Below are 24,829 nucleotides of genomic sequence, written 5' to 3'. Positions count from 1 at the left end.
AATGTTCTTGTGCTGAGGTTTGGGTACCAGATCCCACACATCATTTCTTTGAAATTAATTCAACTCTTCTTGCATAGCTAAGATCCATCCATCATCTGAAAGTGCTTCATCAACTGTTGTAGGTTCAATCATTGAGATTAGTCCAATCATTGATTCTTCTTGTCTAAAGTAAGATCTTGTTCTTCTTGGACTATCTTTGTTTCCAATGATTAGCTCCTCAGGATGTGAAGACTTGTGCTTGAATGTGTTTCTGGGAGGATCTGCTTGATGTGAGCCATCTTGGGCTTCATCAGAAGCAGTTTCATCTTGCACTTCTGATGTGGGTTCAGCTTCTGGACTTTCTTCAGATTCAGCTATCTGATCAGGTTCTGGAGTAGCTTCAGGAACCTGTATCTCTGCAAAACTTTCACCTTGCTTTGAAGTTTTATCTTCAAGCTCTTTGTCATCAAATTTAACGTGCATAGATTCTTCAACACAGAGTGTTTCTGAATTGTACACTCTGTATGCCTTTGACCTTTCAGAGTAACCTACAAAGATTCCTCTTTGGGCCTTGGCATCAAATTTCTTTAGGTAGAGCTTGTTATTCAAAATGTAACATGTACATCCAAATTGATGAAAGTAAGAGATATTGGGTTTTCTTCCTTTAAAGAGTTCATATGCTGTTTTCTCCAAAATAGGTCTGATATAGATCCTGTTTTGAACATAACATGCTGTATTCACTGCTTCTGCCCAAAAATGTTTTGGTAAATCGTTTTCATGAATCATGGTTCTGGCCAATTCTTGTAAAGTTCTATTCTTTCTCTCTACAACCCCATTTTGTTGTGGAGTTCTAGGAGAAGAGAATTCATGGACAATTCCATGTTTTTCACAAAAAGCTTCAAATGGCTCATTTTCAAATTGTCCACCATGATCACTTCTGACTTTCAAAATTTTTGATTCTTTTTCAGATTGAATAAGAGTGCAGAAACTACTGAATACATCACAAGCAACATCTTTACTCTTTATGAATTTCACCCAAGTCCATCTGCTGTAATCATCAACAATGACTAATCCATATTTACTTCCATATAAGGATGCAGTACTAACTGGTCCAAACAAATCAATATGGAGTAGTTCTAAGGGTCTGGAGGTTGAAACAATGTCTTTGGTTTTAAAATATGATTTCACAATTTTCCCTCTCTGACATGCACCACAAAGTGCATCTGAATGATAGTCAATGTCTGGTAGGCCTTTGACAAGTTGTAACTTACTAAGCTTAGAGATTAATCTCCAGTTAGCATGTCCCAACCTTCTGTGCCACATCCACTTCTTATCATTCACTGATAGAAGGCAAAATACCTTCTGATCAGTCAGTTCAGAAAAATTGATTTTGTAGACATTGTCAACTCTCTTTCCCTTGAACACAATGGATTTGTCTTCCTTGTTGATTACTGTACAGTTGGTTTTCTCAAAAAGCACATCATAACCATTATCACAAAATTGACTAATGCTCAAAAGGTTATGTTCAAGACCATCTACCAACCATACATTATTAATTGAGGTAGAGGAATTACCAATAGTTCCTGTACCTATGATCTTGCCTGACTGGTTGCCTCCAAACTTCACATTTCCTCCCTCTTTCATTGTTAGGCTGAGGAACATGGACTTCTCTCCTGTCATGTGTCTTGAGCAACCGCTGTCTAGGTACCATGATCTTTGCTTTGGCACTGCTCTTAGACATACCTGCATCATTGACATTTTTAGATTTAGGTACCCATTGTTCTATGGGTCCTGGAAGGTTAGTACTTAAGGCTTTACTCTTCACTTCTTGTACCTTGTGCTGTGAGTTGGGTTGCTTCTGATTAACCATCACCTTAGGTTTTGGTACTTCAGAAGCAGTAACTGTCTTCTTCTGAAACTTAGACTTCAGAACCTCAGATTTTCGTTTCACCAGACTCTGAGGAATAAGTTCTGATCTTTTTAGGATCCTAACCTTTGAAGTCTTGGAATCAGATTTGATCATAGCCTTTAACTTAGAGTTCTTTGGCTTTGAAGTAATCTTAGCCTTAGAACTAGAAGCTTCAGGTTCTGATTGAACAACAGTTTCCAACTCAGCACCTTCTGGTACGAAGAAGGTTTTCAGACCTTCCTTGATGCATTCACAACAAGATTTTAGATTGGTTTTTTCAAGTTTCACTTCTGGAAAACCAATTCCTCTGCCATTGTTCTTGTAAATGCTATAAATCATAGAAGCCACTCTGCTTCTGTCAATGCCAGATATAATAAAATCTTCAAGAGCAATTTCATGGTTACTTAAAGGTCTTTCATTACACTTTTCTTGTAGCTTCTGACATAGAAACCTGAGCTGATCTTCATACGTTTTACACATGAAGTCAAAGCCCCTAAGTCCTTGTTCAGAAGCTTTCAGATCCAATAAAGTTGATTTTTGCTGTTGTACCAAATCAGCATATTTTTCTTTTAAATCCTTCAACTCATTCGTTCTTACTTCAAAATGTGTAAGAAGTTCTTTAAGTGACTCAACAAGTTCATTTCTGGGAATTTTGGAATATACCTCGTTTTCATCTTCTGAGTCTGAATCTGATCCAGCTTCTGAATTTGCTGTTGCTACCAACCCAACAGCTACCTTTGCATCTTCATCAGCTTCCTCTTTATCAGACCCAGATTCACTTTCCAAATCATCACAGGTTGCCATTAAACTCTGCTTAATTTGCTTCTTGTATTTGCTTGGTTTGAAGTTGATTTCTTTGACTTGTCCTTTGATTTCTCTTTCTGAAGATCAGGGCATTCAACAATGAAGTGTCCAGGCTTCTTACAGTTGAAGCATCCCTTCTGATCTTCTTTCCTTGAGCTTCTGGAGTTACCCTTCTGGCTTGAAACTTTCTGTTCTTCTTGGCCAGATACTGAAGTCTGCTTGAGAGCATAGCCATCTCAGCAGGATCTGGTTCAGAATCTGAACTTGATTGTTCTTCTTCTTCAGATTCAACCACTTTGAGAGCTTTTGATGACTTGCCTTTGGATGGAAGAGCTATTGATTTACTCTTCTTAGTAGACTCATGTTCATTAAGACTTATCTCATGAACTTTGAGAGAACTAACAAGATCTTCGACACTTAAAGTGTTTAAATCTTTAGCTTCCTCAATGGCAGTCACCTTTGGTCTCCATCTGGCAGGCAAGCTTCTGAGTATCTTGCTCACATGGTCAGAAGCAACATAACTCTTCTTCAGGATTTGTAGCCCAGAGACTAAGGTTTGAAACCTTGAGTACATCTCCTCAATGGTTTCATCATCCTTCATCTTGAATAGCTCATACTGATGTACAAGCAACATAGCCTTTGCTTCTTTGACCTTCTTGCTGCCTTCGTAGTTTGAACAGAGAGAAGCAAACATAGCTTTAGCAGTGGATTTATCACTCATCTTCATGTACTCTGTTTTAGGAATAGCAGTGACAAGAGCTCCTCTGATAATATGATGCTTCTTGTAGAGTTTCTTCAGCTCAGGAGTATGTTTCTTTCTATCCACAGCAGCTCCTTCTTCATCAAGAACTAAGTCACCAACACCATCTTCTAGTATATCCTATAGTTCTTCATCTAAGCTCATGATATAACTATAGAAGTTGGTTTTCCACCAAGAAAATTCTTCAGCATCTCCATTGAACTTTGGAACTTTTCCAACACTGGATCTTTTACTATCACTATAATCATGTGAGGCATTATTATAGCTAGTTTGACCAGGAGTAGGAGGAGGAGTAGACATGTTTTTCTCAGATCTTTGACTGTTGCACGGTTAAGTGTTACACAACAGACCAAGGCTCTAGATACCAACCGAAGGTGAGAGAAAACACAAGAAGGGGGTTGAATTGTGTTTTGAAAAATTCTTCCTTTCTCTAAAAACTGAACACACTGATCAGAAGCTAAGTGAGACAGCTTCTGAAGTGATAATCAGAATCTAATTGCAGCGGAATAAAACAGAGAGAGAGAAGAAGAACGACACAAAGCAATTATAACGGTTCCTTCCACAAACCGGAAGTAGTCCAGTCCCCCTTGCACTTCCAAGGAGATTTCACTAAGAGTAATATCTGATTACAATTGCTCAAGCACACAAGTAAGAGACTTCCTTTGCTCAAGCACACAAGCAAGAGACTTCCTATGCTTAAGAACACAATCAAGAGACTTCCTGCTCAAGCACAACTGCAAGAGACTTCTAACTAAACAAAATTACACAGAAAATTGTTTAAGGTTGAACACTTGATATACAATCAGAGGTGCTCACAATACAAATCAGATACAGACTCAATGACTTAAGAATTTCTAAGATATGAATTTGATACACAGAAATTCTAAGTGAATGCAGAACAATTTCAGCAGAGGTTTGGCACTTGTAAAAATGTTGAAAGTCTGTTGTTCAGCATTACCAAATCTCTAAGTCTTTTCTCCTTTAGATAGAGGTGTGAAAGAGACGTTGTGAAATTGCCAGCACATCAAAGAGTCGTTGTTGAAGCTTGATCTTTCACCAATGAACTTTTGCCTGATTTGGTTGTTGTCCTATGAAGAACCAATTTGAAATCCATTCCTTATCCAAAGGAACATATATGTAGGCGAAACCGTATTCTGGAGCTGTTTTCTTGTCTTGTAGCGTGGACACAAAACAGAGTAGTGGAGAAGGTGGTTGTACAGTTCGTACAAAGTACAATGTCAACGCTTTTATCCAAAATTGCAAACACATGCCTTCAAACACCTTTGAAATGACCGTTGCAAAATTCCACTAATCTTTTGTTGTGTTTTCGAATCCAATAGACAGCTTTTACAGTGATGATTCTTCAATCCTTGAATCTTTGCAAATCCAGTTGATCTTCAGCTTCTGGTGAAATGGCTTCAGATGAGACAGCTTCTAATAATACAGCTTCTGACAATACAGCTTCTGATGATGCAGCTTCTGATGAAATGGCTTCTGGACCTCTTGTCTTCAGTAGCACTAATCTTCAGGAGCACTATTCTTTCTTCAGAAGCGCTTTTTCTCTTCAGTAGCACGTTGCCTTCAGGAGCATCCAAGCTTCAAATATTGTTGTTTCCTTTGCTCTTTATTTGCTCATTCAGAACCAATAAATGATGTAACTTTTTTAATTATGGTCCTGTACACTTGAACAAATATTAGCTAGTCCAATTTACAATTTTTAATACCTTGTTATCATCAAAACTCTTTAAGGTTCATTGTTAAACACATTTTGTTCCAACATAGTCAACAAGAAAGCATTGATTACACTGAAACATTTGCTCCAGTTGCAAGATTGGAAGCAATCAGGTTACTTCTATCATATGCAGTTAATCATGGCATAATATTATATCAAATGGATGTCAAGAGTGCTTTTCTTAATGGTGTCATTGAAGAAGAAGTGTATGTTAAGCAACCTCCTGGATTTGAGGATATTAAATGTCCTGACCATGTTTTTAAACTGAAGAAATCACTATATGGCTTGAAACAAGCTCCCAGAGCTTGGTATGATAGACTAAGTAATTTCTTAATCAAAAATGATTTTAAAAGAGGACAGGTTGATACAACACTCTTCTGAAGGACCTTGGGAAAGATATTCTTGTTGTGCAAATATATGTTGATGATATAATATTTGGTTCTACTAATGCATCTCTTTGCAAGGAATTTTCTGAGTTGATGCAGGATGAATTTGAAATGAGCATGATGGGAGAGCTGAAGTTCTTTCTTGGCATTCAAATCAACCAATGCAAAGATGGAGTCTATGTTCATCAATCAAAGTATACAAAGGAGCTTCTGAAGAAGTTCAAGCTTGAAGATTGTAAAGTGATGAACACTCCAATGCACCCTACGTGCACCTTAAGCAAAGAAGATGAAGGAGCTAAAGTAGATCAGAAGTTGTACAGAGGTATGATTGGTTCTTTGTTATACCTCACTGCATCTAGGCCAGATATTTTATTCAGTGTATGCTTGTGTGCAAGATTCCAATCAGATCCTAGAGAATCTCATATGACTGCTGTCAAGAGAATCTTCAGGTATTTGAAGGGAACAACTAATCTTGGACTCCTCTATAGGAAATCCGTAGATTATAAGCTAATTGGATTCTGTGATGCTGATTATGCTGGTGATAGGATTGAAAGAAAGTCAACCAGTGGCAATTGTTAATTTCTGGGTGATAATCTTATATCCTGGGGTAGCAAAAGACAAACAACTATTGCTATGTCTACAGCAGAAGCAGAATACATTTCAGCTGCAAGTTGTTGCACACAACTACTTTGGATGAAACATCAGTTGGAAGACTATCAGATAATTGCTAACAGTATTCCCATTTATTGTGATAATACTGCTGCTATTTGCATTCAAGAGCTAAGCACATTGAAATCAAACACCATTTTATCAGAGATTATGTTCAAAAAGGAATTTTAGATATACAATTCATTGATATTGAGAATCAATGGGCTGATATATTTACTAAACCTTTAACTGTTGAAAGATTTGATTTTATAAAGAAAAATTTGAACATGCACTACGTGTCTGATTAAAGTTTGCTTGCTCCTGAATAGGATTTTAGGTTCTGAAGTCAGTTCGGAAGCAGTAGTCCATCAGAAGCTCTTTACTGAGGTTCTGAGGAAAACTCGCTTCTGATGATGACGTCAGCATCTAAAGTCCAGAAGCTGGATTTTATGCTTCTGAATAGTAGAGTTAGTGGAAACGGTGGGAGTTACTTTTTATGGTAACTTCTGGCCCACTAACTTGGTAGTTACTCTGAGAGTTTCTGACGTGGCCTATCTGTATTGGTGTATAACTTAAAAGGGCAATGATGATTCACTAGCTATGAAAGTATTTTCACGCCCCCCCAATTAGTCATTAATGTTATGTTTGTTTGTCTCTTTTGAATTGCAATCGTTTTACTCTTAACACTTTGTCAATTCACACACTACTCACTCACAACAAACACATTTGCTCTCAAACCTGTTATTGCGAAGTAAGCGCATTCTCTAAACCCTAGAACCCTAAAATCTTCATCTTCTTCAAATCTTCTTCAATCATCATCAATGGCATCATCAAGTTCAAAAGCTTCAGAATCTACATCAAACATGCAAGGCGCATCAGAATCTGGGTACGTTTACAAAGATAAGACTATGGATATTCCATGGGAATCCTTAATCTTCCAAATAGAATCTCCAGTAGATTTCGCGTCACTTAAGAAGTATAAAGTAAACATGGAAGGTTTGGTAAATACTCAGAAGCTATCTGAGTACTTCAAGATGCTGAATGGGCCAACGTATGTGCACTTGGTCAAAGACTTCTGGTTAAAAGCTGAGGTGTACAATGAAAAACCTGCGAAGGTCGTAGGTAAACAAACTGGGTCAAAGAAAGGGAAGACGCCGGTGGATATGAATCCCACTTCTTTTGATAGCTTAGAAATAGGTCTGAAGTGATGGGCATTCCTATAACCATCACTCAGGATGTTATAGCTAAAGCTTGCAGAGTGGATGCTGTAGGCAGGTTCCAAGAGATAGTAAAGACGGAAGATGTTTTGCTGAAAAGCTACTACAACTTGCTTCTGGATGGAGATTCAAAGGGCAAGCCTGCAGAAATGGAGATTCACAACAGGATGTTGGTGAAATTCTGCATTGATTGCTTCTTTCTAAGAGCAGGAGGGTCTGATCAACCAAATCACCAACAGAAGCTGGCAATCTACTTCATGGCCATGCTTGAGAAGATCAATTTCCCAAGATATGTTATGGATTATCTATGTTGGGCTATCAATGAAAGCACTGTCAGAGGAAGGAAACAAGTGCCCTGTGGGAGATTGCTATCTGAGATCTTTTATCAAGGAAGAGTGCTGGATTTCTTGAGAAAGACGAGGGATGCTTCTGTAAATGCTTCGAAGTTTCTACTATTGAAAGGACTATCAGTAGCAGGAGTTTATTCTCTATGAAGTTTATCAAGGAAGCCCCTCAAGATGAAAAGTGGTTGGAGATGACCACAGAAGAGACTGAGATTATCAGGGACTTTCCTTCCATCTTTAAGGAAAGCAATCCTGAAATCTTAGCCAAATCAGTAGCTGAGTACATCCTGGAAGAATATGCTAGCCTTCAGGAGGAAGTTGCTCCTGGTAAAGGAAAGAAAGTCAATGGAACTACTGCATCAGTAACTGCTACTGATAAGGGCAAGCAACAGAAAGCTGCTAAAAGGAAGAGAGGGAAAACTGAAACTGTTTTCCATAAAGAAAGATTGGAGGAAGCTCTGGATGAGCTAGAGAGAGAAGAGGCTGAGCCAAAGCTGAAAAGGAAGAAGGCTCCTCTTGACAAGAAAAGTTCCATGGTTGAAGTGACTCCAGCCATGAAGAGGATGGCTAAGGAACGTTCTGATGATTATCTAGCAAATTGGCGAGAAGCAAAAGCCTTGAAAGAATTTGCTGGTGCTGATAATGTAGAGCAAGGACAGATGGATCAGAATGAGAACCATAGAGCTCCAGAAGCTGATGTTTCAGAATCTGATGCTGCCAAGGATAAAGGAAAGAGGCAAAAAGTTGGTGCTGCCTCTATTCCCGTAAAAAGAAGTAAAGGCAGATCAGAATCCATCATAACCCAGGAGCATCTGAGTAAAGCTCTTGATGACATAATGGCAAAAGAGCACGAGAAGAAAGCATCTGGGCCAATCTTCACTCCAATGATGGAAGTCACTGCTGACATGAAGAAGAAGGCTGATGAAGAAGCTGCTCAGATGCTAGCTGAACTGTAGAAAAGGGAAGCTCAGAATAGAAGGGATAGAGATGAAAGGTTTAAAGCCTCAGGCCTTGATCATTGTGATGAGTTCTTCAAGGATAAATCTGTAGAAGTCAAGGAAGTGGTCGTTCAAGCGTTGAAGAAAGTTGGAACTTCAGTAGCTGGCTCTTCAGTCAAGGTAATTCAGATTCCAGTTACCTCTACCCCCATCTCATCCTCCTCACCACCCCCACCTGAACCAACAGAAGACACTTCTGTTTTAGAAAATCTTGCTCTCCACTACTCAGGTGAGCTACCCAAAGACAAACCAACCTCAGAAAAAGCCTCTGAGACAACTACAGAAGCAGCTGCTTCTGATAAAGTTGTTTCAGAAAGCCCCCATCAACAACCACCTAAACCACACAAACCCACATCACCCCCTCAACCACAATCACCAGTAACTAACATTGACCCCCAACCCAACACTCAAACATCAACTTCACCTCAACAACCACCAGCTAAAACTGTCACTGAACCCCAACTCAACCATCAAACAGAGCAAACTTTGCCCAACCAAACTCCCATGGATATTGACAATTCTCAAGTCAATGACCAAGCCTCAACCTCAAACACACACATTGCTTCTGACCAACCATCTTCATCAATTCCATATCAACACCTCATCATCCCAGTTTCTAGCCATGTTCAAGAACCTGTACTTAGTGACTCTGACCTAGAAACTCTTGAACAACCACCCCCTAACACCCTGGAATCTGGAGATTTTGACGATGAGCTACTCAAGGTCCTTTCTGAAATGCATGATCTGGTGGATCAAAGAAGGACAATTGATCTCACCAATGCATATGAAGAAGCGTGGGCATCACTTCAAGAGAGAGCTAATGAAGTGATAAGGGCTGTCAAAGACAAATGCATCAGAATCAAGAGAGCTTCTGTCAGAAGGTTAATGGAGAATCTGAAGCACAGACTCAGAGTTAGAAGTCCAAGACTGCTTCTGGAAAAGAAGCCATTCTTCTCAGAAATGGACTACTTGACCAGATAAGCAAGGATGTTCAAGCTTCTGAGGCAGCAGATGGCTCAACAGCAACAAGAAGCTAGAGAAAGGGAAAGGGCTCTTCTCCAGAGACAACAACAGCTTGAAGAACTGTTGCAGAAGCAAATGGAAGAAATAGAGAAGATGAAGAAACAACAACAAACCAACCCTTAGTTGCACACCTTAGTGTTTTCTTTTGTTTGTTGTTTGTTTTAGCTCTTTAGTTCTTGTTTCTGAAACTGTCTTGTTTTACTTCTTAATGCTTCTGAATGCTTAAATGGTTCTGACTGCTTAACTGAGTCTAATTCATATATGCCTATTCTTGTTCATATACATATACATTGCTTTGATTTACTTAGTTATTCTTGCTCTGATTGTATTATTGATAAGTCTATAGGCTCTGAGTTTATACTCTCTTCATGTTTGAGTTTTTCTCAAATCTTTTTGTCTTTTATGTTTATTTTTTTTGATAATGACAAAAGGGGGAGTATATGTGATAATATTTAAAGGCTCTGAGCCCCATTAATAATATTTGAAAATTATTTTGAAAAACTTCTATCATTGTTTTTACCTTAAGGGTATAAGCTATGGACGAAAGAAGGAGTATCAAATTTCAAATAAAATTAATTGAACCATTCTTCTTATCTACAAGTTAATTCTTTCAATTGTGCTCTGATATTTTTCTTAAGCGCTAAAATGAATTTAATTAACCTGGATAGAACTTAGGGGGAGCTTACAAACCTCACCTTAAAGACTATCAGACTCAGGGGGAGTTTAAGCTTACAAACCTCAGATTCTGAGCTTACAAACCTCAGAACCCCAAGGTCAACTTGTTAATTAGATTAACAACAATTGATCAATTTTAAATACTATTGTTTGTCATCATCAAAAAGGGGGAGATTGTTGGAACAAAATGTGTCTAACAATGAACCTTAAAGAGTTTTGATGATAACAAGGTATTAAAAATTGTAAATTGGACTAGCTAATATTTGTTCAAGTGTACAGGACCATAATTAAAAATTTACATCATTTATTGGTTCTGAATGAGCAAATAAAGAGCAAAGGAAACAACAAAATTTGAAGCTTGGACGCTCCTGAAGGCAACGTGCTACTGAAGAGAAAAAGCGCTTCTGAAGAAAGTATAGTGCTCCTGAAGATTAGTGCTACTGAAGACAAGAGGTCCAGAAGCCACATTATCAGAAGCTGCCTCATCAGAAGCTGTATTATCAGAAGTTGCCTCATCAGAAGCCATTTCACCAGAAGCTGAAGATCAACTGGATTTGCAAAGATTCAAGGATTGAAGAATCATCACTGCAAAAGCTGTCTATTGGATTCGAAAACACAACAAAAGATTAGTGGAATTTTGCAACGGTCATTTCAAAGGTGTTTGAAGGCATGTGTTTGCAATTTTGGATGAAAGCATTGACATTGTACTTTGTACGAACTGTACAACCACCTTCTCCACTACTCTGTTTTGTGTCCATGCTACAAGACAAGAAAACAGCTCCAGAATACGGTTTCGCCTGCATATATGTTCCTTTGTATAAGGAATGGATTTCAAATTGGTTCTTCATAGGACAACAACCAAATCAGGCAAAAGTTCATTGGTGAAAGATCAAGCTTCAACAACGACTCTTTGATGTGCTGGCAATTTCACAACGTCTCTTTCACACCTCTATATAAAGGAGTGAAGACTTAGAGAATTGGTAATGCTGAACAACAGACTCTCAACATTTTTACAAGTGCCAAACCTCTGCTGAAATTGTTCTGCATTCACTTAGAATTTCTGTGTATCAAATTCATATCTTAGAAATTCTTAAGTCATTGAGTCTGCATCTGATTTGTATTGTGAGCACCTCTGATTGTATATCAAGTGTTCAACCTTAAACAATTTTCTGTGTAATTTTGTTTAGCTAGAAGTCTCTTGCAGTTGTGCTTGAGCAGAAAGTCTCTTGATTGTGTTCTTGAGCATAGGAAGTCTCTTGCTTGTGTGCTTGAGCAAAGGAAGTCTCTTGCTTGTGTGCTTGAGCAATTGTAATCAGATATTACTCTTAGTGAAATCTCCTTGGAAGTGCAAGGGGGACTGGACTACTTCCGGTTTGTGGAAGGAACCAGTATAATTGCTTTGTGTCGTTCTTCTTCTCGCTCTCTGTTTATTCCGCTGCATTTAGATTCTGATTCTCACTTCAGAAGCTGTCTCACTTAGCTTCTGACCAGTGTGTTCAGTTTTTAGAGAAACGAAGAATTTTCTAAAACACAATTCAACCCCCCCCCCCCCATTCTTGTGTTTTTCTCACCTTCACAATGGTCACATTCTCAACAGTTAAGATAAGAATGCATTTTTTCAACCATTAAAATTCTACACCATCAAGTAGGTGAAACAAAATGTAATGGATTAAGAGAAAGATAGAAGCATAATTTCAAAGTTTCCATAATAAATGATAGCTATAAGTTATTACCAATCCTTATATAAATCTGATGAAAATAGCTTTCTTAGTAACAAATATACTATGGGCCTGTTTGGATTGGCTTATTTGAGCTTATCTAGTGACTTAAGCACTTGAGAGACTGTTTTTGAGTGCTTACAAAAACGGTTTATATCTCATGCATAAGTTGTTTTCAGCTCATTTATGCAAGCACTCCAAGATAGCTTTTGAAAACAACAAAGTTCATACGAAAATAATTTAAATTTATTTTATCTTTTGATACAAAAATAGCTTATACATAAGTGTTTATCATCATAAGCACTTACCCGTTCAAAAAACTAAACATCAGTTTTAAGAAACTAAATCAAAAGAGATGAGAAAACAGAATAAAATTGTGATTAAGCAATGTGTTAGTTATCGGTTAATTAAGAGAAATAGTTACCGGAATCTCTGAGCGATGTATCCATGGGTTGAGTGAATCAAAGAGTGCAGTGTGTCTCAAAGAATGAAGAAAAATAAGATGAAGAATAAGCTTTGTTTCCACTTACGAAGTGAAGCTCTTCGTTTCCCGCTACAAATAGGCAAAATATTTAATCCGTGAAATGTAATTTAAATTCAAAATCAAATTTGTCCCTCCTCGGCTCTAAGAAGCACCCTACTTCAAAATTAATAAAGTATTGGTCTCCGATACGAATCATGTATCGGTACGTGTATGATACTCACGATACATATCGGAAGAGTATCAAGTGATTAAACTATTGTTTCATACATTTCATATATTTTCGGATATGCGAGGGATACATCATGGGAACTGCGGCTCTAAGAAGCACCCTACTTCAAAATTAATAAAGTATTGGTCTCCGACACGAATCATGTATCGGTACGTGTATGATACTCACGATACATATCGGAAGAGTATCAAGTGGTTAAACTATTGTTTCATACATTTCAGATATTTTCGGATACGCGAGGGATACATCAGTGGGAACTGCGGCTCTAAGAAGCACCCTACTTCAAAATTAATAAAGTATTGGTCTTCGATACGAATCATGTATCAGTACGTGTATGATACTCACGATACATATCGGAAGAGTATCAAGTGATTAAACTATTGTTTCATACATTTCAGATATTTTCGGATACGCGAGGGATACATCAGTGGGAACTGATACATTCAGGATACTTGAATTTCTATTATTTTGTTTTCGGTTTTTTCTTTAAAAAAACAAAAAGAGGAAACATAATTTTTTGAATTTCTATTATTTTCTTTGAAAAATATAACAAAAATAAAAAATTATTATAATATATACATTAGATAATGATATTGTTTTTGGGATATAGTTTACCAGTAATGATGTTCTTTTTTAAGGATATACTCCCTTCGGAATGAAATACTCAAAAGTGGTTGTTGAAAAGTTAATATATGTGTGGTTTAAAAAATTAGCCAATATGTGGTTAAAATATTAGTCAACATATATCAATTTTTTACCTACCTTTTTTGCTTATATTTTATTTCAAAGGGAGTATTTAATTGACTAAGTAATGATGTTCTCTTTTTCGGATATAATTGACTAACTGTTATTTTTTTTATTATCAAAGTTAGTTATATTTATATATTGTGTATTAAGATATTTAATTCTCCTTTTTTATTAAAGTATTTTGGCCGTATCGTATCTTGAATTTTTTAATTTTCTTGTATCATTGTATCGATAACGTATCATATCAAGTATCTAAGCTTTATAACTCCTTAGTTATACCTCTCATAATTCAATTAATTTTGTTGTTATGAAAAATCAATTCATTTTGCTTTAGAGTCCAACTAACGAGTGTCCCAAAGACATTTATTAAGGAATCTTTTACAACACTTTTATCAAGTAATAATCAGTAATTACAACACTTTTTGTCTTGCTTTTAGTTTAGTTTAAGTGGTTACCTTGTGCCTGTGCATCTATCCATATATCAATCCACGATGGCTTTGTGTGTGTTTCACATGATATGTTGATGTCTTAACAAAGTAATTAATTATTGTGTCATGATGTGTGTCTTTTTAATTAAATGTTATTGTCAAGCCACAAGACAAGACAAATTATGTACTCCAAAAAAAAAAAAAAAGACAAGACAAATTATACAAATCATTTGTTGCTACTATTTTCTCCTTGTTTGATATGATGGAGTTTTTGCATTTTTCTACAATTTTCTCTTAGATTGCTTCCTTTTCTTGGGTTTTAAGTTGTGTTAATGGTGCCCTGGGGTCAAGGTTTGTCCCTATTTCATGGTTTTAAGTTACTCTTTTCAGATTCTTTTTTATGTTTTTATTTTGTGAATTAAGTTTAATTTTTAGCTATATGTAACAAAACTACGTAGTAGAAAAGTAAGAAAATGGAATTGAACTCTACTAAAGGTTTGTGAAATCACTTCTATAGATTCAATAGTTTCAGAGACATTTGAAAACATATGTAGTTGCCAAATTACCATAAAAGTAAAGGAGTAGTTAAGAAATAAAAGAGAGAAAAACAACTTCAAGATTACCTTAATTCTTATCGAGCACTATTACCTTGTTACAGTTTGATGTTTTTAGGTGCTTCGACGTGGCTTTTCTTTGTGCGACAGAATTTAATTTTAGATTGTACGTTGGTTGTACTATTGTCTGGTATTGGCGAGTTGAGTTTGATTTGTTGTAGAGTTTTTGCAATTGGCACTTTGGTTATGGAAGACTCACTGTGCATTGCTGCACGGTTCTGGTTTGGTTAAAACTTGTTTCTAGTTTGATATATGGATGACAATCAGGTGGTATCAGGTTTTTATGTTGTTATTGGTAGTTCTTTAATGTTTGTAGAGAAAATTTAGTTTCTTAAGACCATGTTGAGTCAAAACTCAAAACACCACTGTGTGGTATACAGAGGCTCTAGCATCTTTGATAACAGCTCCTGCAAGTGATGCTTACAGTGTTCGCATTCTCCTACATCAACACATGCTCCAAAAAATAATGAATTAAGATTGAACTATATTTATTCTTTACTTTTGTTTATGCATTTACCATTTTTGGACTTTATTTTAGAAAGGGATGTTTGTATATATTATTTATTGAACATGTTACTTTTATTTTCCAAATGACTAATGATGATATCAATGAAGAATTTGAAGATTTAGAAGCACGAGACATAAAGATATTGATGTTTATTAAAAAAAAATTAAGATGTTGATGGTCTTAAGGAATATGTAATTTTTTTTGTAAACCAAATATCTTCCACGTGCAATTGAGGGACTCAAATGGGTGACAAACTCTTCCTAAGAGTTTTAACGTTGTTGTATGCCCAAGGTTGGATTCGATCCCACGACCTTGCTTAAGCTATGAGAGACCCGCGCTGTCTCATCTAAGCGCTCTTGGTTTTAGAATATGTAATTTTTATTGGACCAAAATTGGTTAAAGAACAACAACCCTCCGGATCAAAGCATATAAGAACAATTATGATATTTTAATGTGTGTGTTTAATTGTGCAGGAAATTCTAAGCAAATAAAAATCTGCCTGGGAAGTTGATCAACACTCCGGATCAAATCAAAGTCAATGCTCTTGACCTTGAAGAAAAGATATGTGTCATATATAAAGACAATGTTATGTCAAGTTCAAGGTCAAGCTCTATGGAATGGAAGTCAATGCTCTATGGTCTAAGCATATATGAAAGGAAAATATATTATGACTTAAACAATTGAGTAAACGTTATTTAAAAGCATCAGTTATGAAAATGATAGGTTGATTCTCTTACCGCATTTAATCAAGAAAATTACTGTATTTTTTTTTATTGGTAAAATTTACTATTAATTTTAAAAAATATTTTATTTTACTTTATACGTGGCCACCTCATGAAAATTTTACTAACTTCACCGCTGTTAATCACCCAATTTGTTTTTGATCAAAATAGTTGGTCTACAAAATTATTAGTATAAGACACACTTGTGCATTTATTTTTCTTTCGAATAAACACACGTGTGATGTTTGTATAATTTTGATATATTCCTAAACTACAATAACAATATTCACATATTTATGGACTAAAATAATTATTTATTCTTCTATTATTTTTTTAATAAATAACTACGAATAGTGTGATTTTGAGTTACCAACAAAAATTGACTTTTATACATATGTGAATACATATGTGACAAATGGAGAATGAGTTTCACTAGATGGTGTAATCACGATCTATGTATATGCCTAATCACAACATAAATGATAATGAAAACAAAATAGTTGTTGAAATGATTTAATAAAAAATGGTCAAGGGAAAATACAATGATGCACTTTCTGAAAAACCAACTCAATTGATGACATTTATTATGCTGCCTAAAAAAAAAACTTTTTTATTTATACTCTCTCCGTCTCATATTAGATGACCTGTTTATCAATATATACTATTGATCAGATAAACTTTAACCATATTTTTCTACTAATATCCATAAATAAATAATATCATATAAGATGTTGTTGGATTCGCCTCGATAAATATTTTCAAAATACTAAATTTTCATAATTTTTTTAATATATATAATTAAAGATAAAAAAATATGTATTGATCCGTAACAAAATCAACTTTGTCACTTAATATGAAACGAAGCGAGTAATAAATAAATAAAAACAAAAAACAAACTTGTGAATTGGTTTTTCTAGTTTAGTTGGTTCCACATGGCTACTTCCACTTAGGTTGTCCAAAAGATACGATATCATTTTTCTTTATAAGATCCATAAGATGGGACCCATTAATTTTTTTATCATATGCTTTTCTCAAAGAATATATTAAAGAAATAAAAAGAAGAAGAAGAGTGTAAGAAATTTCAGATTCTCGTTTTTCAGATAACAAAAAAAAAATTCAACATTATCTTATATTGTTCTCTTTCTTTTGTGGCGTTCACGTCAAGAATGTGAAAATGTTGTTGCAAACAACATAACATAACATGTCTTGTTCTTGTTGGGTTCCTTCCATTTCTCACACTTCAGATTCCAAAGTTTGAACCTTTCTCTCATAATTTCTCACCCAGATAAGTTTTTCATTCATTTCAAATTCTGGGTCTTCTTTAAATTTCTTGTTTTTGATTTTCAACATTCAAATCTGAGTTGGGTTGTTCTTGTCTCCTCTCTGAATTGGGATTTGTGTCAGAAGAAACAAATCCTGATTTGGAGAGATGGGTATGTTTCTGTTCAATGGTTTTGAGCTTGTTTCTTTGTAGCTGCTACTGTTCTATATCATTTTGGTTATGTTTTTCTTGTATACAACTTTGAGGTTTTGAGCTTGTTTCATAGTAAATTGTCTTTCTTTCTTGAAAACCTTTGTGTTTGGTTTTTTATTGGTTGTCTTGTGTATGCAAAAGGAAAAAATAGTGTTTTTTTTTTCTTCTTATGTGTTTGAGTTGAGTTGATTGAAGTATTGAACTGTGAGTGTTGTGAATTAGGAGGGTTTGTAATATATTGGATTGGATTGGATTAGTGTGTTTACTATTTGATTGGTGGGTTGAAAATGGGGAAGAAAAAGAAGCAAGTAGGAGAAACAAGTGAGGAAAATGGGAATCATAGTAACGACGGTGATAAAAGTCCGACTGCGTATGATAATGATACTTTGTTGTTTATTGCCACGGCTCAAGAGTTGAAGGAAGAAGGTAATAAGATGTTTCAAAAGAGGGATCTTCGAGGAGCTATGGTAAGGTATGAGAAAGCGCTCAAATTGCTTCCGGGAAATCATATAGATGTGTCGTATGTGCGGAGTAATATGGCTGCGTGCTATATGCAGATGGGACTTGGTGAGTACCCTAGGGCGATTAATGAATGCAATTTGGCTCTTGAAGTTACTCCAAAATATGGTAAAGCTTTGTTGAAGAGAGCGAGGTGTTATGAGGCTTTGAATAGATTGGATTTAGCATTGAGAGATGTTAGTGCTGTTTTGAAGATGGAGCCGAATAATATCATGGCGTTGGAGATCTCGGATAAGGTGAAAAGTGCACTTGAAGATAGAGGGTTAAGAGTAAATGATGAGAAAATTGAGTTGCCTCCGGATTATGTTGAACCATCTTTTGACGTGCCTTCCGAAAAGGCAGTGAAAGAAAAGAAACACAAGAAAAAGAGCAAAAAAGAGAAGGTGAAGGCTTCCGATGAAATTGTAGAGAAGCAAGCCGAGGAGAAACTAGAAGAGAAGAAAGAGGAGGACAACATTGCACCAAATAAGGCTGAGGACGATCATCTCAAAGAGAAAAAGCGTAATAAATCGAAAAAGAAGGCAGCCAAGGAAAAAATTGATAAGCAGAAAGAGGATGTTAAGGAGGTCAATGAAGAAAAAAGTAATGGTAGAAGCGTAGATGTACCTAAGAAAACAGCAAAACTTGTTTTTGGTGATGATATAAGATGGGCTCAATTGCCGGTTAATTGCAGCCTTTTTCAACTAAGAGAAATTATTTGTGACAGGTTCCCAAGCCTTGGAGCAGTTCTTGTCAAATATAGAGATCAAGAAGGTGACTTGATCACAATCACTTCGGATGAAGAATTGAAGTGGGCTGAAACAGGATCACAGGGTTCTATCCGACTGTATATAGTAGAAGCTAATCCTAATCACGATCCATTCTATGAGAAACTTCGTCTGAATGATGTGGAAAAGGTTGAAATGGATAATGCCCCTAAGAACGGTTGTGTGGTGAAATCAAAGGAAATTGTTAGCTCATCTTGTGTTGAGGATTGGATAATTCAGTTCGCAGAACTGTTCAAAAATCACGTTGGGTTTGAATCCGACAGATACTTAGACTTTCATGAACTTGGGATGAAACTCTATTCAGAGGCTGTGGAAGAGACAGTTACAAGTGAAGAAGCACAAGGCCTATTTGACATGGCAGGAGGTAAGTTCCAAGAGATGACAGCTCTAGCATTGTTCAATTGGGGAAATGTGCATATGTCTAGGGCAAGGAAGAAAGTGTATTTAACTGAAGAAGATTCTTCTAGAGAGCATATGTATGAACAAATTAAAAGTTCGTATGAATGGGCGCAGAAAGAATATGCAAAAGCTGGAGAAAAATTTGAAGCAGCCATTAAAATTAAGTCAGATTTTTACGAAGGCTTTCTTGCTCTTGGTCAGCAACGATTCGAACAAGCGAAACTTTCTTGGTATTATGCACTCAGTAGTAATATAGATTTACCGACATGGCCCTCCACAGAGGTTCTTCATCTTTACAACAATGCTGAGGAGAATATGGAAAAAGGAATGCTGATATGGGAAGAATCGCAAGAGCAGCAGCTCAGTGAAGCCTCCACTACCGGGCTGGATGGCTTATTTAAAAATATGTCATCAGATGAAACTGCAGCGCTGGCGGCAAACATGAGGTCACAGATAAATCTCTTGTGGGGTACTATGCTGTATGAACGCTCACTTGTGGAATTCAAATTAGGGCTACCCGTATGGCATGAATCATTGGAAGCTGCGATTGAGAAGTTTGAACATGCAGGAGCTTCTCCAACAGATGTAGCTGTAATGTTGAAAAACCACTGTTCAAATAACACTGCTGTAGATGGTAATTTATCTTTCGTAGCTCAAAAGTTTTTACTTGAATAGATATGTTTTCATATATACTAACACTTCTTCTAACAGGCCTAGGTTTCAAAATTGATGAAATAGTACAGGCATGGAATGAGATGTATGAAGCTAAAAAGTTGCAGAAAGGAGTTTCATCCTTTCGTTTGGAACCCTTGTTCAGAAGAAGAGTATCGAAGATTTACCATGCCTTTGAGCTTGTATGAGTTGCTTCCTTTTCTTCAAGTTGTTGAAGAATCATAGAGCCAGCACTCACATAGGTTGCTTCTGTGCCTGAATTGCTATTGTCATCATAAGGTAACTGAGAGTCTAAGACTTATACTGATAGCATTCCCGTTATTTGCTTCTCTGAAAGTAGTGTTTTAATTGCCTGCGTTTGTTTATGTGCATGATTTGTTCTCTGATACGTACATTTCTTTAAAATGTGAAGCTATGAGTGCATCTTGCAAAAGCTTCTTACAGATATGAGAATGATAAGTAGCTGTATTGTGTAGAATATTGGTGTTAGATTTAGCAAATGAAATTCCCAATAAGGACTTCAGTATATAGCATTAGTCTACGTGATTATGGAAAGTTGGAAACTACTTCTCAATCTGCTATTAGAACACCCATTAAGAGGGTTTGAAACAGGAAGGGGAGGTTGATAACAGAATACTATATTCACAAGGAGTCTCTAAAAACCTATGAAACACTGACTCTGACACGGATGTCGGATACTGTTTAGACACAGCCATGCCGACAATGCTAATGTCAATAACATAGGACACCGATACATATGCACACATATAATATAATAAATAAATATGAAGATCATTTATAAAATATCTAAATTGAGCAATTTGGTACATAACAGAAATTCTGAAACAAGATATGCTAGTAACTAACTACTGCAGAAGATGCGTGCGTGTGAAAAGACGTGCATATACGAAAAATCTTCAAATGCCTAATTGAAATGCTAATATATTTTGGAAGTTTTTTTGTTCAAATCTATTTAGGAAAAATTAGAAGAGGTATCCATTACTATCATAGACATTTCTAAGTTGTGACTGAAGAGTTCTAAGGTGTGTCTAAGGAAAGAAATAAAAGTATTTTGAGACACTTGTTTGAGTTGGTAGACACGTGTCATATGGGTGTCGGACACGGAGACATGGCTAATCCTTGATGTATAGTTAAAAACAGTTACTGTGTCAAGTAGGCAATTAGTTGTAATTTGAGAATTTGAGGGGGGCAAGAAAAACTGGGAAGAGAGAGTTTGTAACCATGGTTTTAAATTATATGACAGGAACCATGGTTTTAAATTGAGGTCTGCAGCCGCAATTGCGGATTTCAAAGTTTCCATATTGGTGTCCCAACCACAATTTTGACCGCATTTCCTCATTTTACTGCAATGTAAAGGTCCATAGTGTAAAGTGTAACCACAACCACAATTTAAAACCTTGATAGGAACCAAAATATATTGATACCAGAAATAAGGAATAATATAGCTCTGCTCTTTACAATTTGAGGTCTATCCCTCTTAAACAGAAAACAACGATAAAAGTGAAGAAAACAGGAGATGAACTCCTGCCTTAAACATGATGCTTGCCCATGCCTTTTCCAAAATATCCCTTACCCTCCACTTTGCCCTTTCAACTTCCATTATAACCATCATACTAACCAATAGTCTACTGCCACCTGTCCCATCATTTAGTTCTCTCTTGTGAACGAGTATTTTCACTATTTCCCCCTGTAGCTCCTAACAACCGTGGGTCTAACATTATAATAAAACTGTAGATGATTAAATAACAAATGGGGAGTTAGGGAGACACTTTTGATTTCAGACGGATTCAGCGGTAGAAGAACCTGCTTGTCAGAAAGAGAAAAAAAAAAAAAAAAAAAAAAGAGGTAGGAGAATCTAGGTTTTTCTCGAACACCCGTGTGAGACTTGTTTTCTATTTGTGATATTTTCTATATCCATTACAATTCTTGTATATCAATACACTACTAAGTTATAGAGTGAGGTTTGACTTGGATAAACTTTATTGGTCTCATTATTCCTTATCTAGTTCCATTAGAATCCCTTTAGAGGTGTTTTCCTGTTCACAAAAAAAATAAAATAGTTTTTGCTTTGATTACACCACAAGAAATTTGGCAGATCTGTTTTTTCGAAGATTAAAGCGACCTTCGATACAATAAGTATAACTTCCTTTGGATCGAGTTAATGGATTTCATTGCCCTAGGTCAATTATTGTGCATGTATCATTGAAAAATTATATTTCAAGATTGAATTTTCAATTGAATCAATAGGAGTCATGGAGCACACTGAATTAATGGAAATGGATTAAGCTATGTAATGATTTCAAATATTTGCTTCTTCTATGTGCCACTATGAAGATTAGTTAGAAAGATGACTGTTTTGAACATGTATAGTTTGTATTATAATTTGGTTGGATTCAACAAACTTAATTATAACTTAAGTGTTCGGAAACATATGAAAATAGTTTCTGATGTGCCCATAAGTTGTTTCCAGCTTATTTCAATGTGCTCTTTAGGATAGCTTATGGAAACAACTTATTGAAAACAAGGGGATATATGATTAGATTGGTAGTTGAGGTGAGAGAGTTAATAAATGGAGTGGTATGGAAGGAGAGAGTTCAACCCCCCCTTGCATAATACCTGCATATGATTTGAATATATGAAATAGCAAATTAGTCCCTTAAATTTAAGAACACCAATCAATTTAGTCCCTCAATTGAAATATATCTTTAGTTAAAAAAAAGGGCAGCCCGGTGCACAAGGCTCCCACATACGCAAGGTCTGGGAAGGGGTACCACCATTTTTTGGGTTGTGTAGGCAGCCTTACCCTGTTCAGTCACGTGACAACAACTTTACCGCTACGCCAAGGCTCCCCCAATCTCTTTAGTGAACATTCATCAAAATCAATAAAAATCCTGAATATGATTTAAATAGCCTCTTGGTGTATCAAGATTAGTATAAAACCTTTAAAATTGTGTTGCTAAAATTGGAAAAATGACTACGACATTATTTAATTTACAAGGAGACTAAATTGCTAATTTGCAGATTTGAGGGACTAAATTGACCGATCCTAACAATTTTAAGGACTAAAATGCTGATTTGCTCATTTTGGACTTTAAATCCAATGAATATTTGTGTGACATCTGTTTGAACTTTTGTGTATGATTAGCATTACTCAATGATATTAGCTTATTCCGTTGGATTTTGTTCATAAAATATGACAATTATCTTTGTTATGTTATTCTGCAGGTTTGTTTTGCTATTTTCTGGGATTTGATTTCTAGTTCAACATTGTAGTAATAGAAAAGAAGAAAGGAACAAAAAAAATAATATTCTTTGCATTGCGATTGCTTAGGTGTTCCAGGAATGTAGGAGTTTGCGAGTTCCTTTACAGGTTGGGAAGATAGAGATGCAGGAATTGCTTTTAACTGAATTTCTGTCATTGCTCATATTGCCTTCCCTTTATGGTTAGGTTTAGGATTAATTTGAGTTTATACAGAAAACATTGGGAGATATATATTAGAATGCTTGTTTTTTCCTTGTTCTGTAATTTATCCATTGTAAACTACTTGTTGAGTTAGTGTTAATTCATGAGATTTCCTTGTACTAGATTATTGAACTTACCAATCTAATTTTAATTTAAAGAAACTGGCTCAGTTTTTATCATTTCTTTTACTACATGTTTGATATTCACACTCTTTATGTGTTTTACCACACATGTAAATAGTTATCCAGTCACAATCCCATTAATCCAGTTCCAAGTCCTGATCATTGACGTACACCACCCATAACTACCAACTGTGTGTGTACGTATGGGTCCAGATCCTCTCCATTTCCTCTTAAAGTCGACAACTCAAGTTCAAGTCATGTGGACCAGATAAGCGGAATAAAATAAATCAATGGTTGACGTTAAATTCTTTTGAAAAATGATAGACTCGAGTTCTTTCACCCTATCCTCTGCTAATTTCTGGTTCGACTCAACACATTCATGTCTTGTTTGACTTCCTTTTTGTTACGATATTGTAGCCTGGACCAGGGCTGTCTTGTTTGACTTCCTTTTTGTTACGATATTGTAGCCTGCACCAGGGCGTGTGAATACTCTTACATGAGACTATTGATGTGTGAGGCAGATAGAGAAGGTTACAAGAATGAAACCCATCTATCGATCTTGTTCCATCGTGTACAAGGCAGGAAGGGATGATGTATATCGTTCTACATCACTCCTCCGGGACGTTGCCCCGCCACAGCATCGCTATGAGGCTGTGTGCAGAGAAGAGTGACTAGCCACTACTACACTCCATGGTGCCAACTGTCGTTGAAGACAAATATAGCTTAGCCAACAGACTTAAACAGTACACCAAGTATAAAGTAAAAATTTATTTAGCAATAAAAGTTTTTTACTTTGCTTTGAATGCGATATACAAACTTCTATCCAAGGATAAACTTGGTATTATTAAGCTCTTTTATATTGATATTTGATATATCGAATCGATATTGTTAGGTTGGACATCTTCATTCAGGTTGAAATCTGAAACCTCACAATTGTGTGAGTTTCAGGTGATGTTTGTCACTTTGTCTACGAACAAAAAAAAAACCACTAATATAGTTCCTTACTTCTCATTTTCTCTTCTATTTAATTTCTAAAGTATACGAAAATAATAAACCGTCTTTAAATTTTAAAAATAATTATTAAAAATATAAAACAATCTCTTCAGCTCTACAGTTTATCCTCATATAATGTTGGGGACTGAAAAGAGTACAAGAATTTTTTTTTTTTATATATTTTATCAACTATTTATTATTTTAAAATATTAGAAACAAAATAAAAGAAAAGTGATATTTAAATAACTATATTTAATATATCACTAACTAATCACTAGCACAAGGCATGCTAGGGTTATTGATTTTTATGACTAAGACTGCATCTAGATCTATGTCACGTTTCAGTTAACTCTTTAGCTTATATCTATCTATTATTAATCTTTAATACGAGTTAAGTTCAGTTATCACTTAGAAGCAAACGACCAATGATCTTATTTATGAAACAAGTAGTTATGCTGTTATTTTCACTTGTGT

At 35.8% G+C, this 24,829-nt stretch overlaps 1 protein-coding gene across 2 annotated transcripts; it reads left to right on the top strand.

Annotated features, from left to right (window-relative positions):
• Positions 1–16,997: 16,997 nt before the first annotated feature.
• Positions 16,998–23,419, top strand: LOC146946574 (protein PHOX1-like). Of its 2 annotated transcripts, none has more exons than XM_085744592.1 (3): positions 16,998–19,718; positions 19,796–20,035; positions 23,109–23,419. In XM_085744592.1, exons 1-2 carry the CDS (start codon positions 17,687–17,689, stop codon positions 19,942–19,944), a joined length of 2,181 nt encoding a protein of 726 aa, XP_085600718.1. In that variant the 5' UTR covers positions 16,998–17,686; the 3' UTR covers positions 19,945–20,035; positions 23,109–23,419. The 2 variants fall into 2 exon arrangements, with proteins under 2 accessions (XP_085600718.1, XP_085600717.1); XM_085744591.1 differs by having other exon boundaries at positions 23,003–23,419.
• Positions 23,420–24,829: the final 1,410 nt, after the last annotated feature.

The sequence above is a fragment of the Medicago sativa genome, chromosome 2, assembly GCF_051527215.1.
Source record: "Medicago sativa cultivar Bolivia chromosome 2, Bolivia_mono, whole genome shotgun sequence".
Lineage (NCBI taxonomy): Eukaryota > Viridiplantae > Streptophyta > Magnoliopsida > Fabales > Fabaceae > Medicago > Medicago sativa.
The sequence above is the reverse complement of the archived record's forward strand: the minus strand, read 5'-3'. Positions and strand labels throughout refer to the sequence as shown.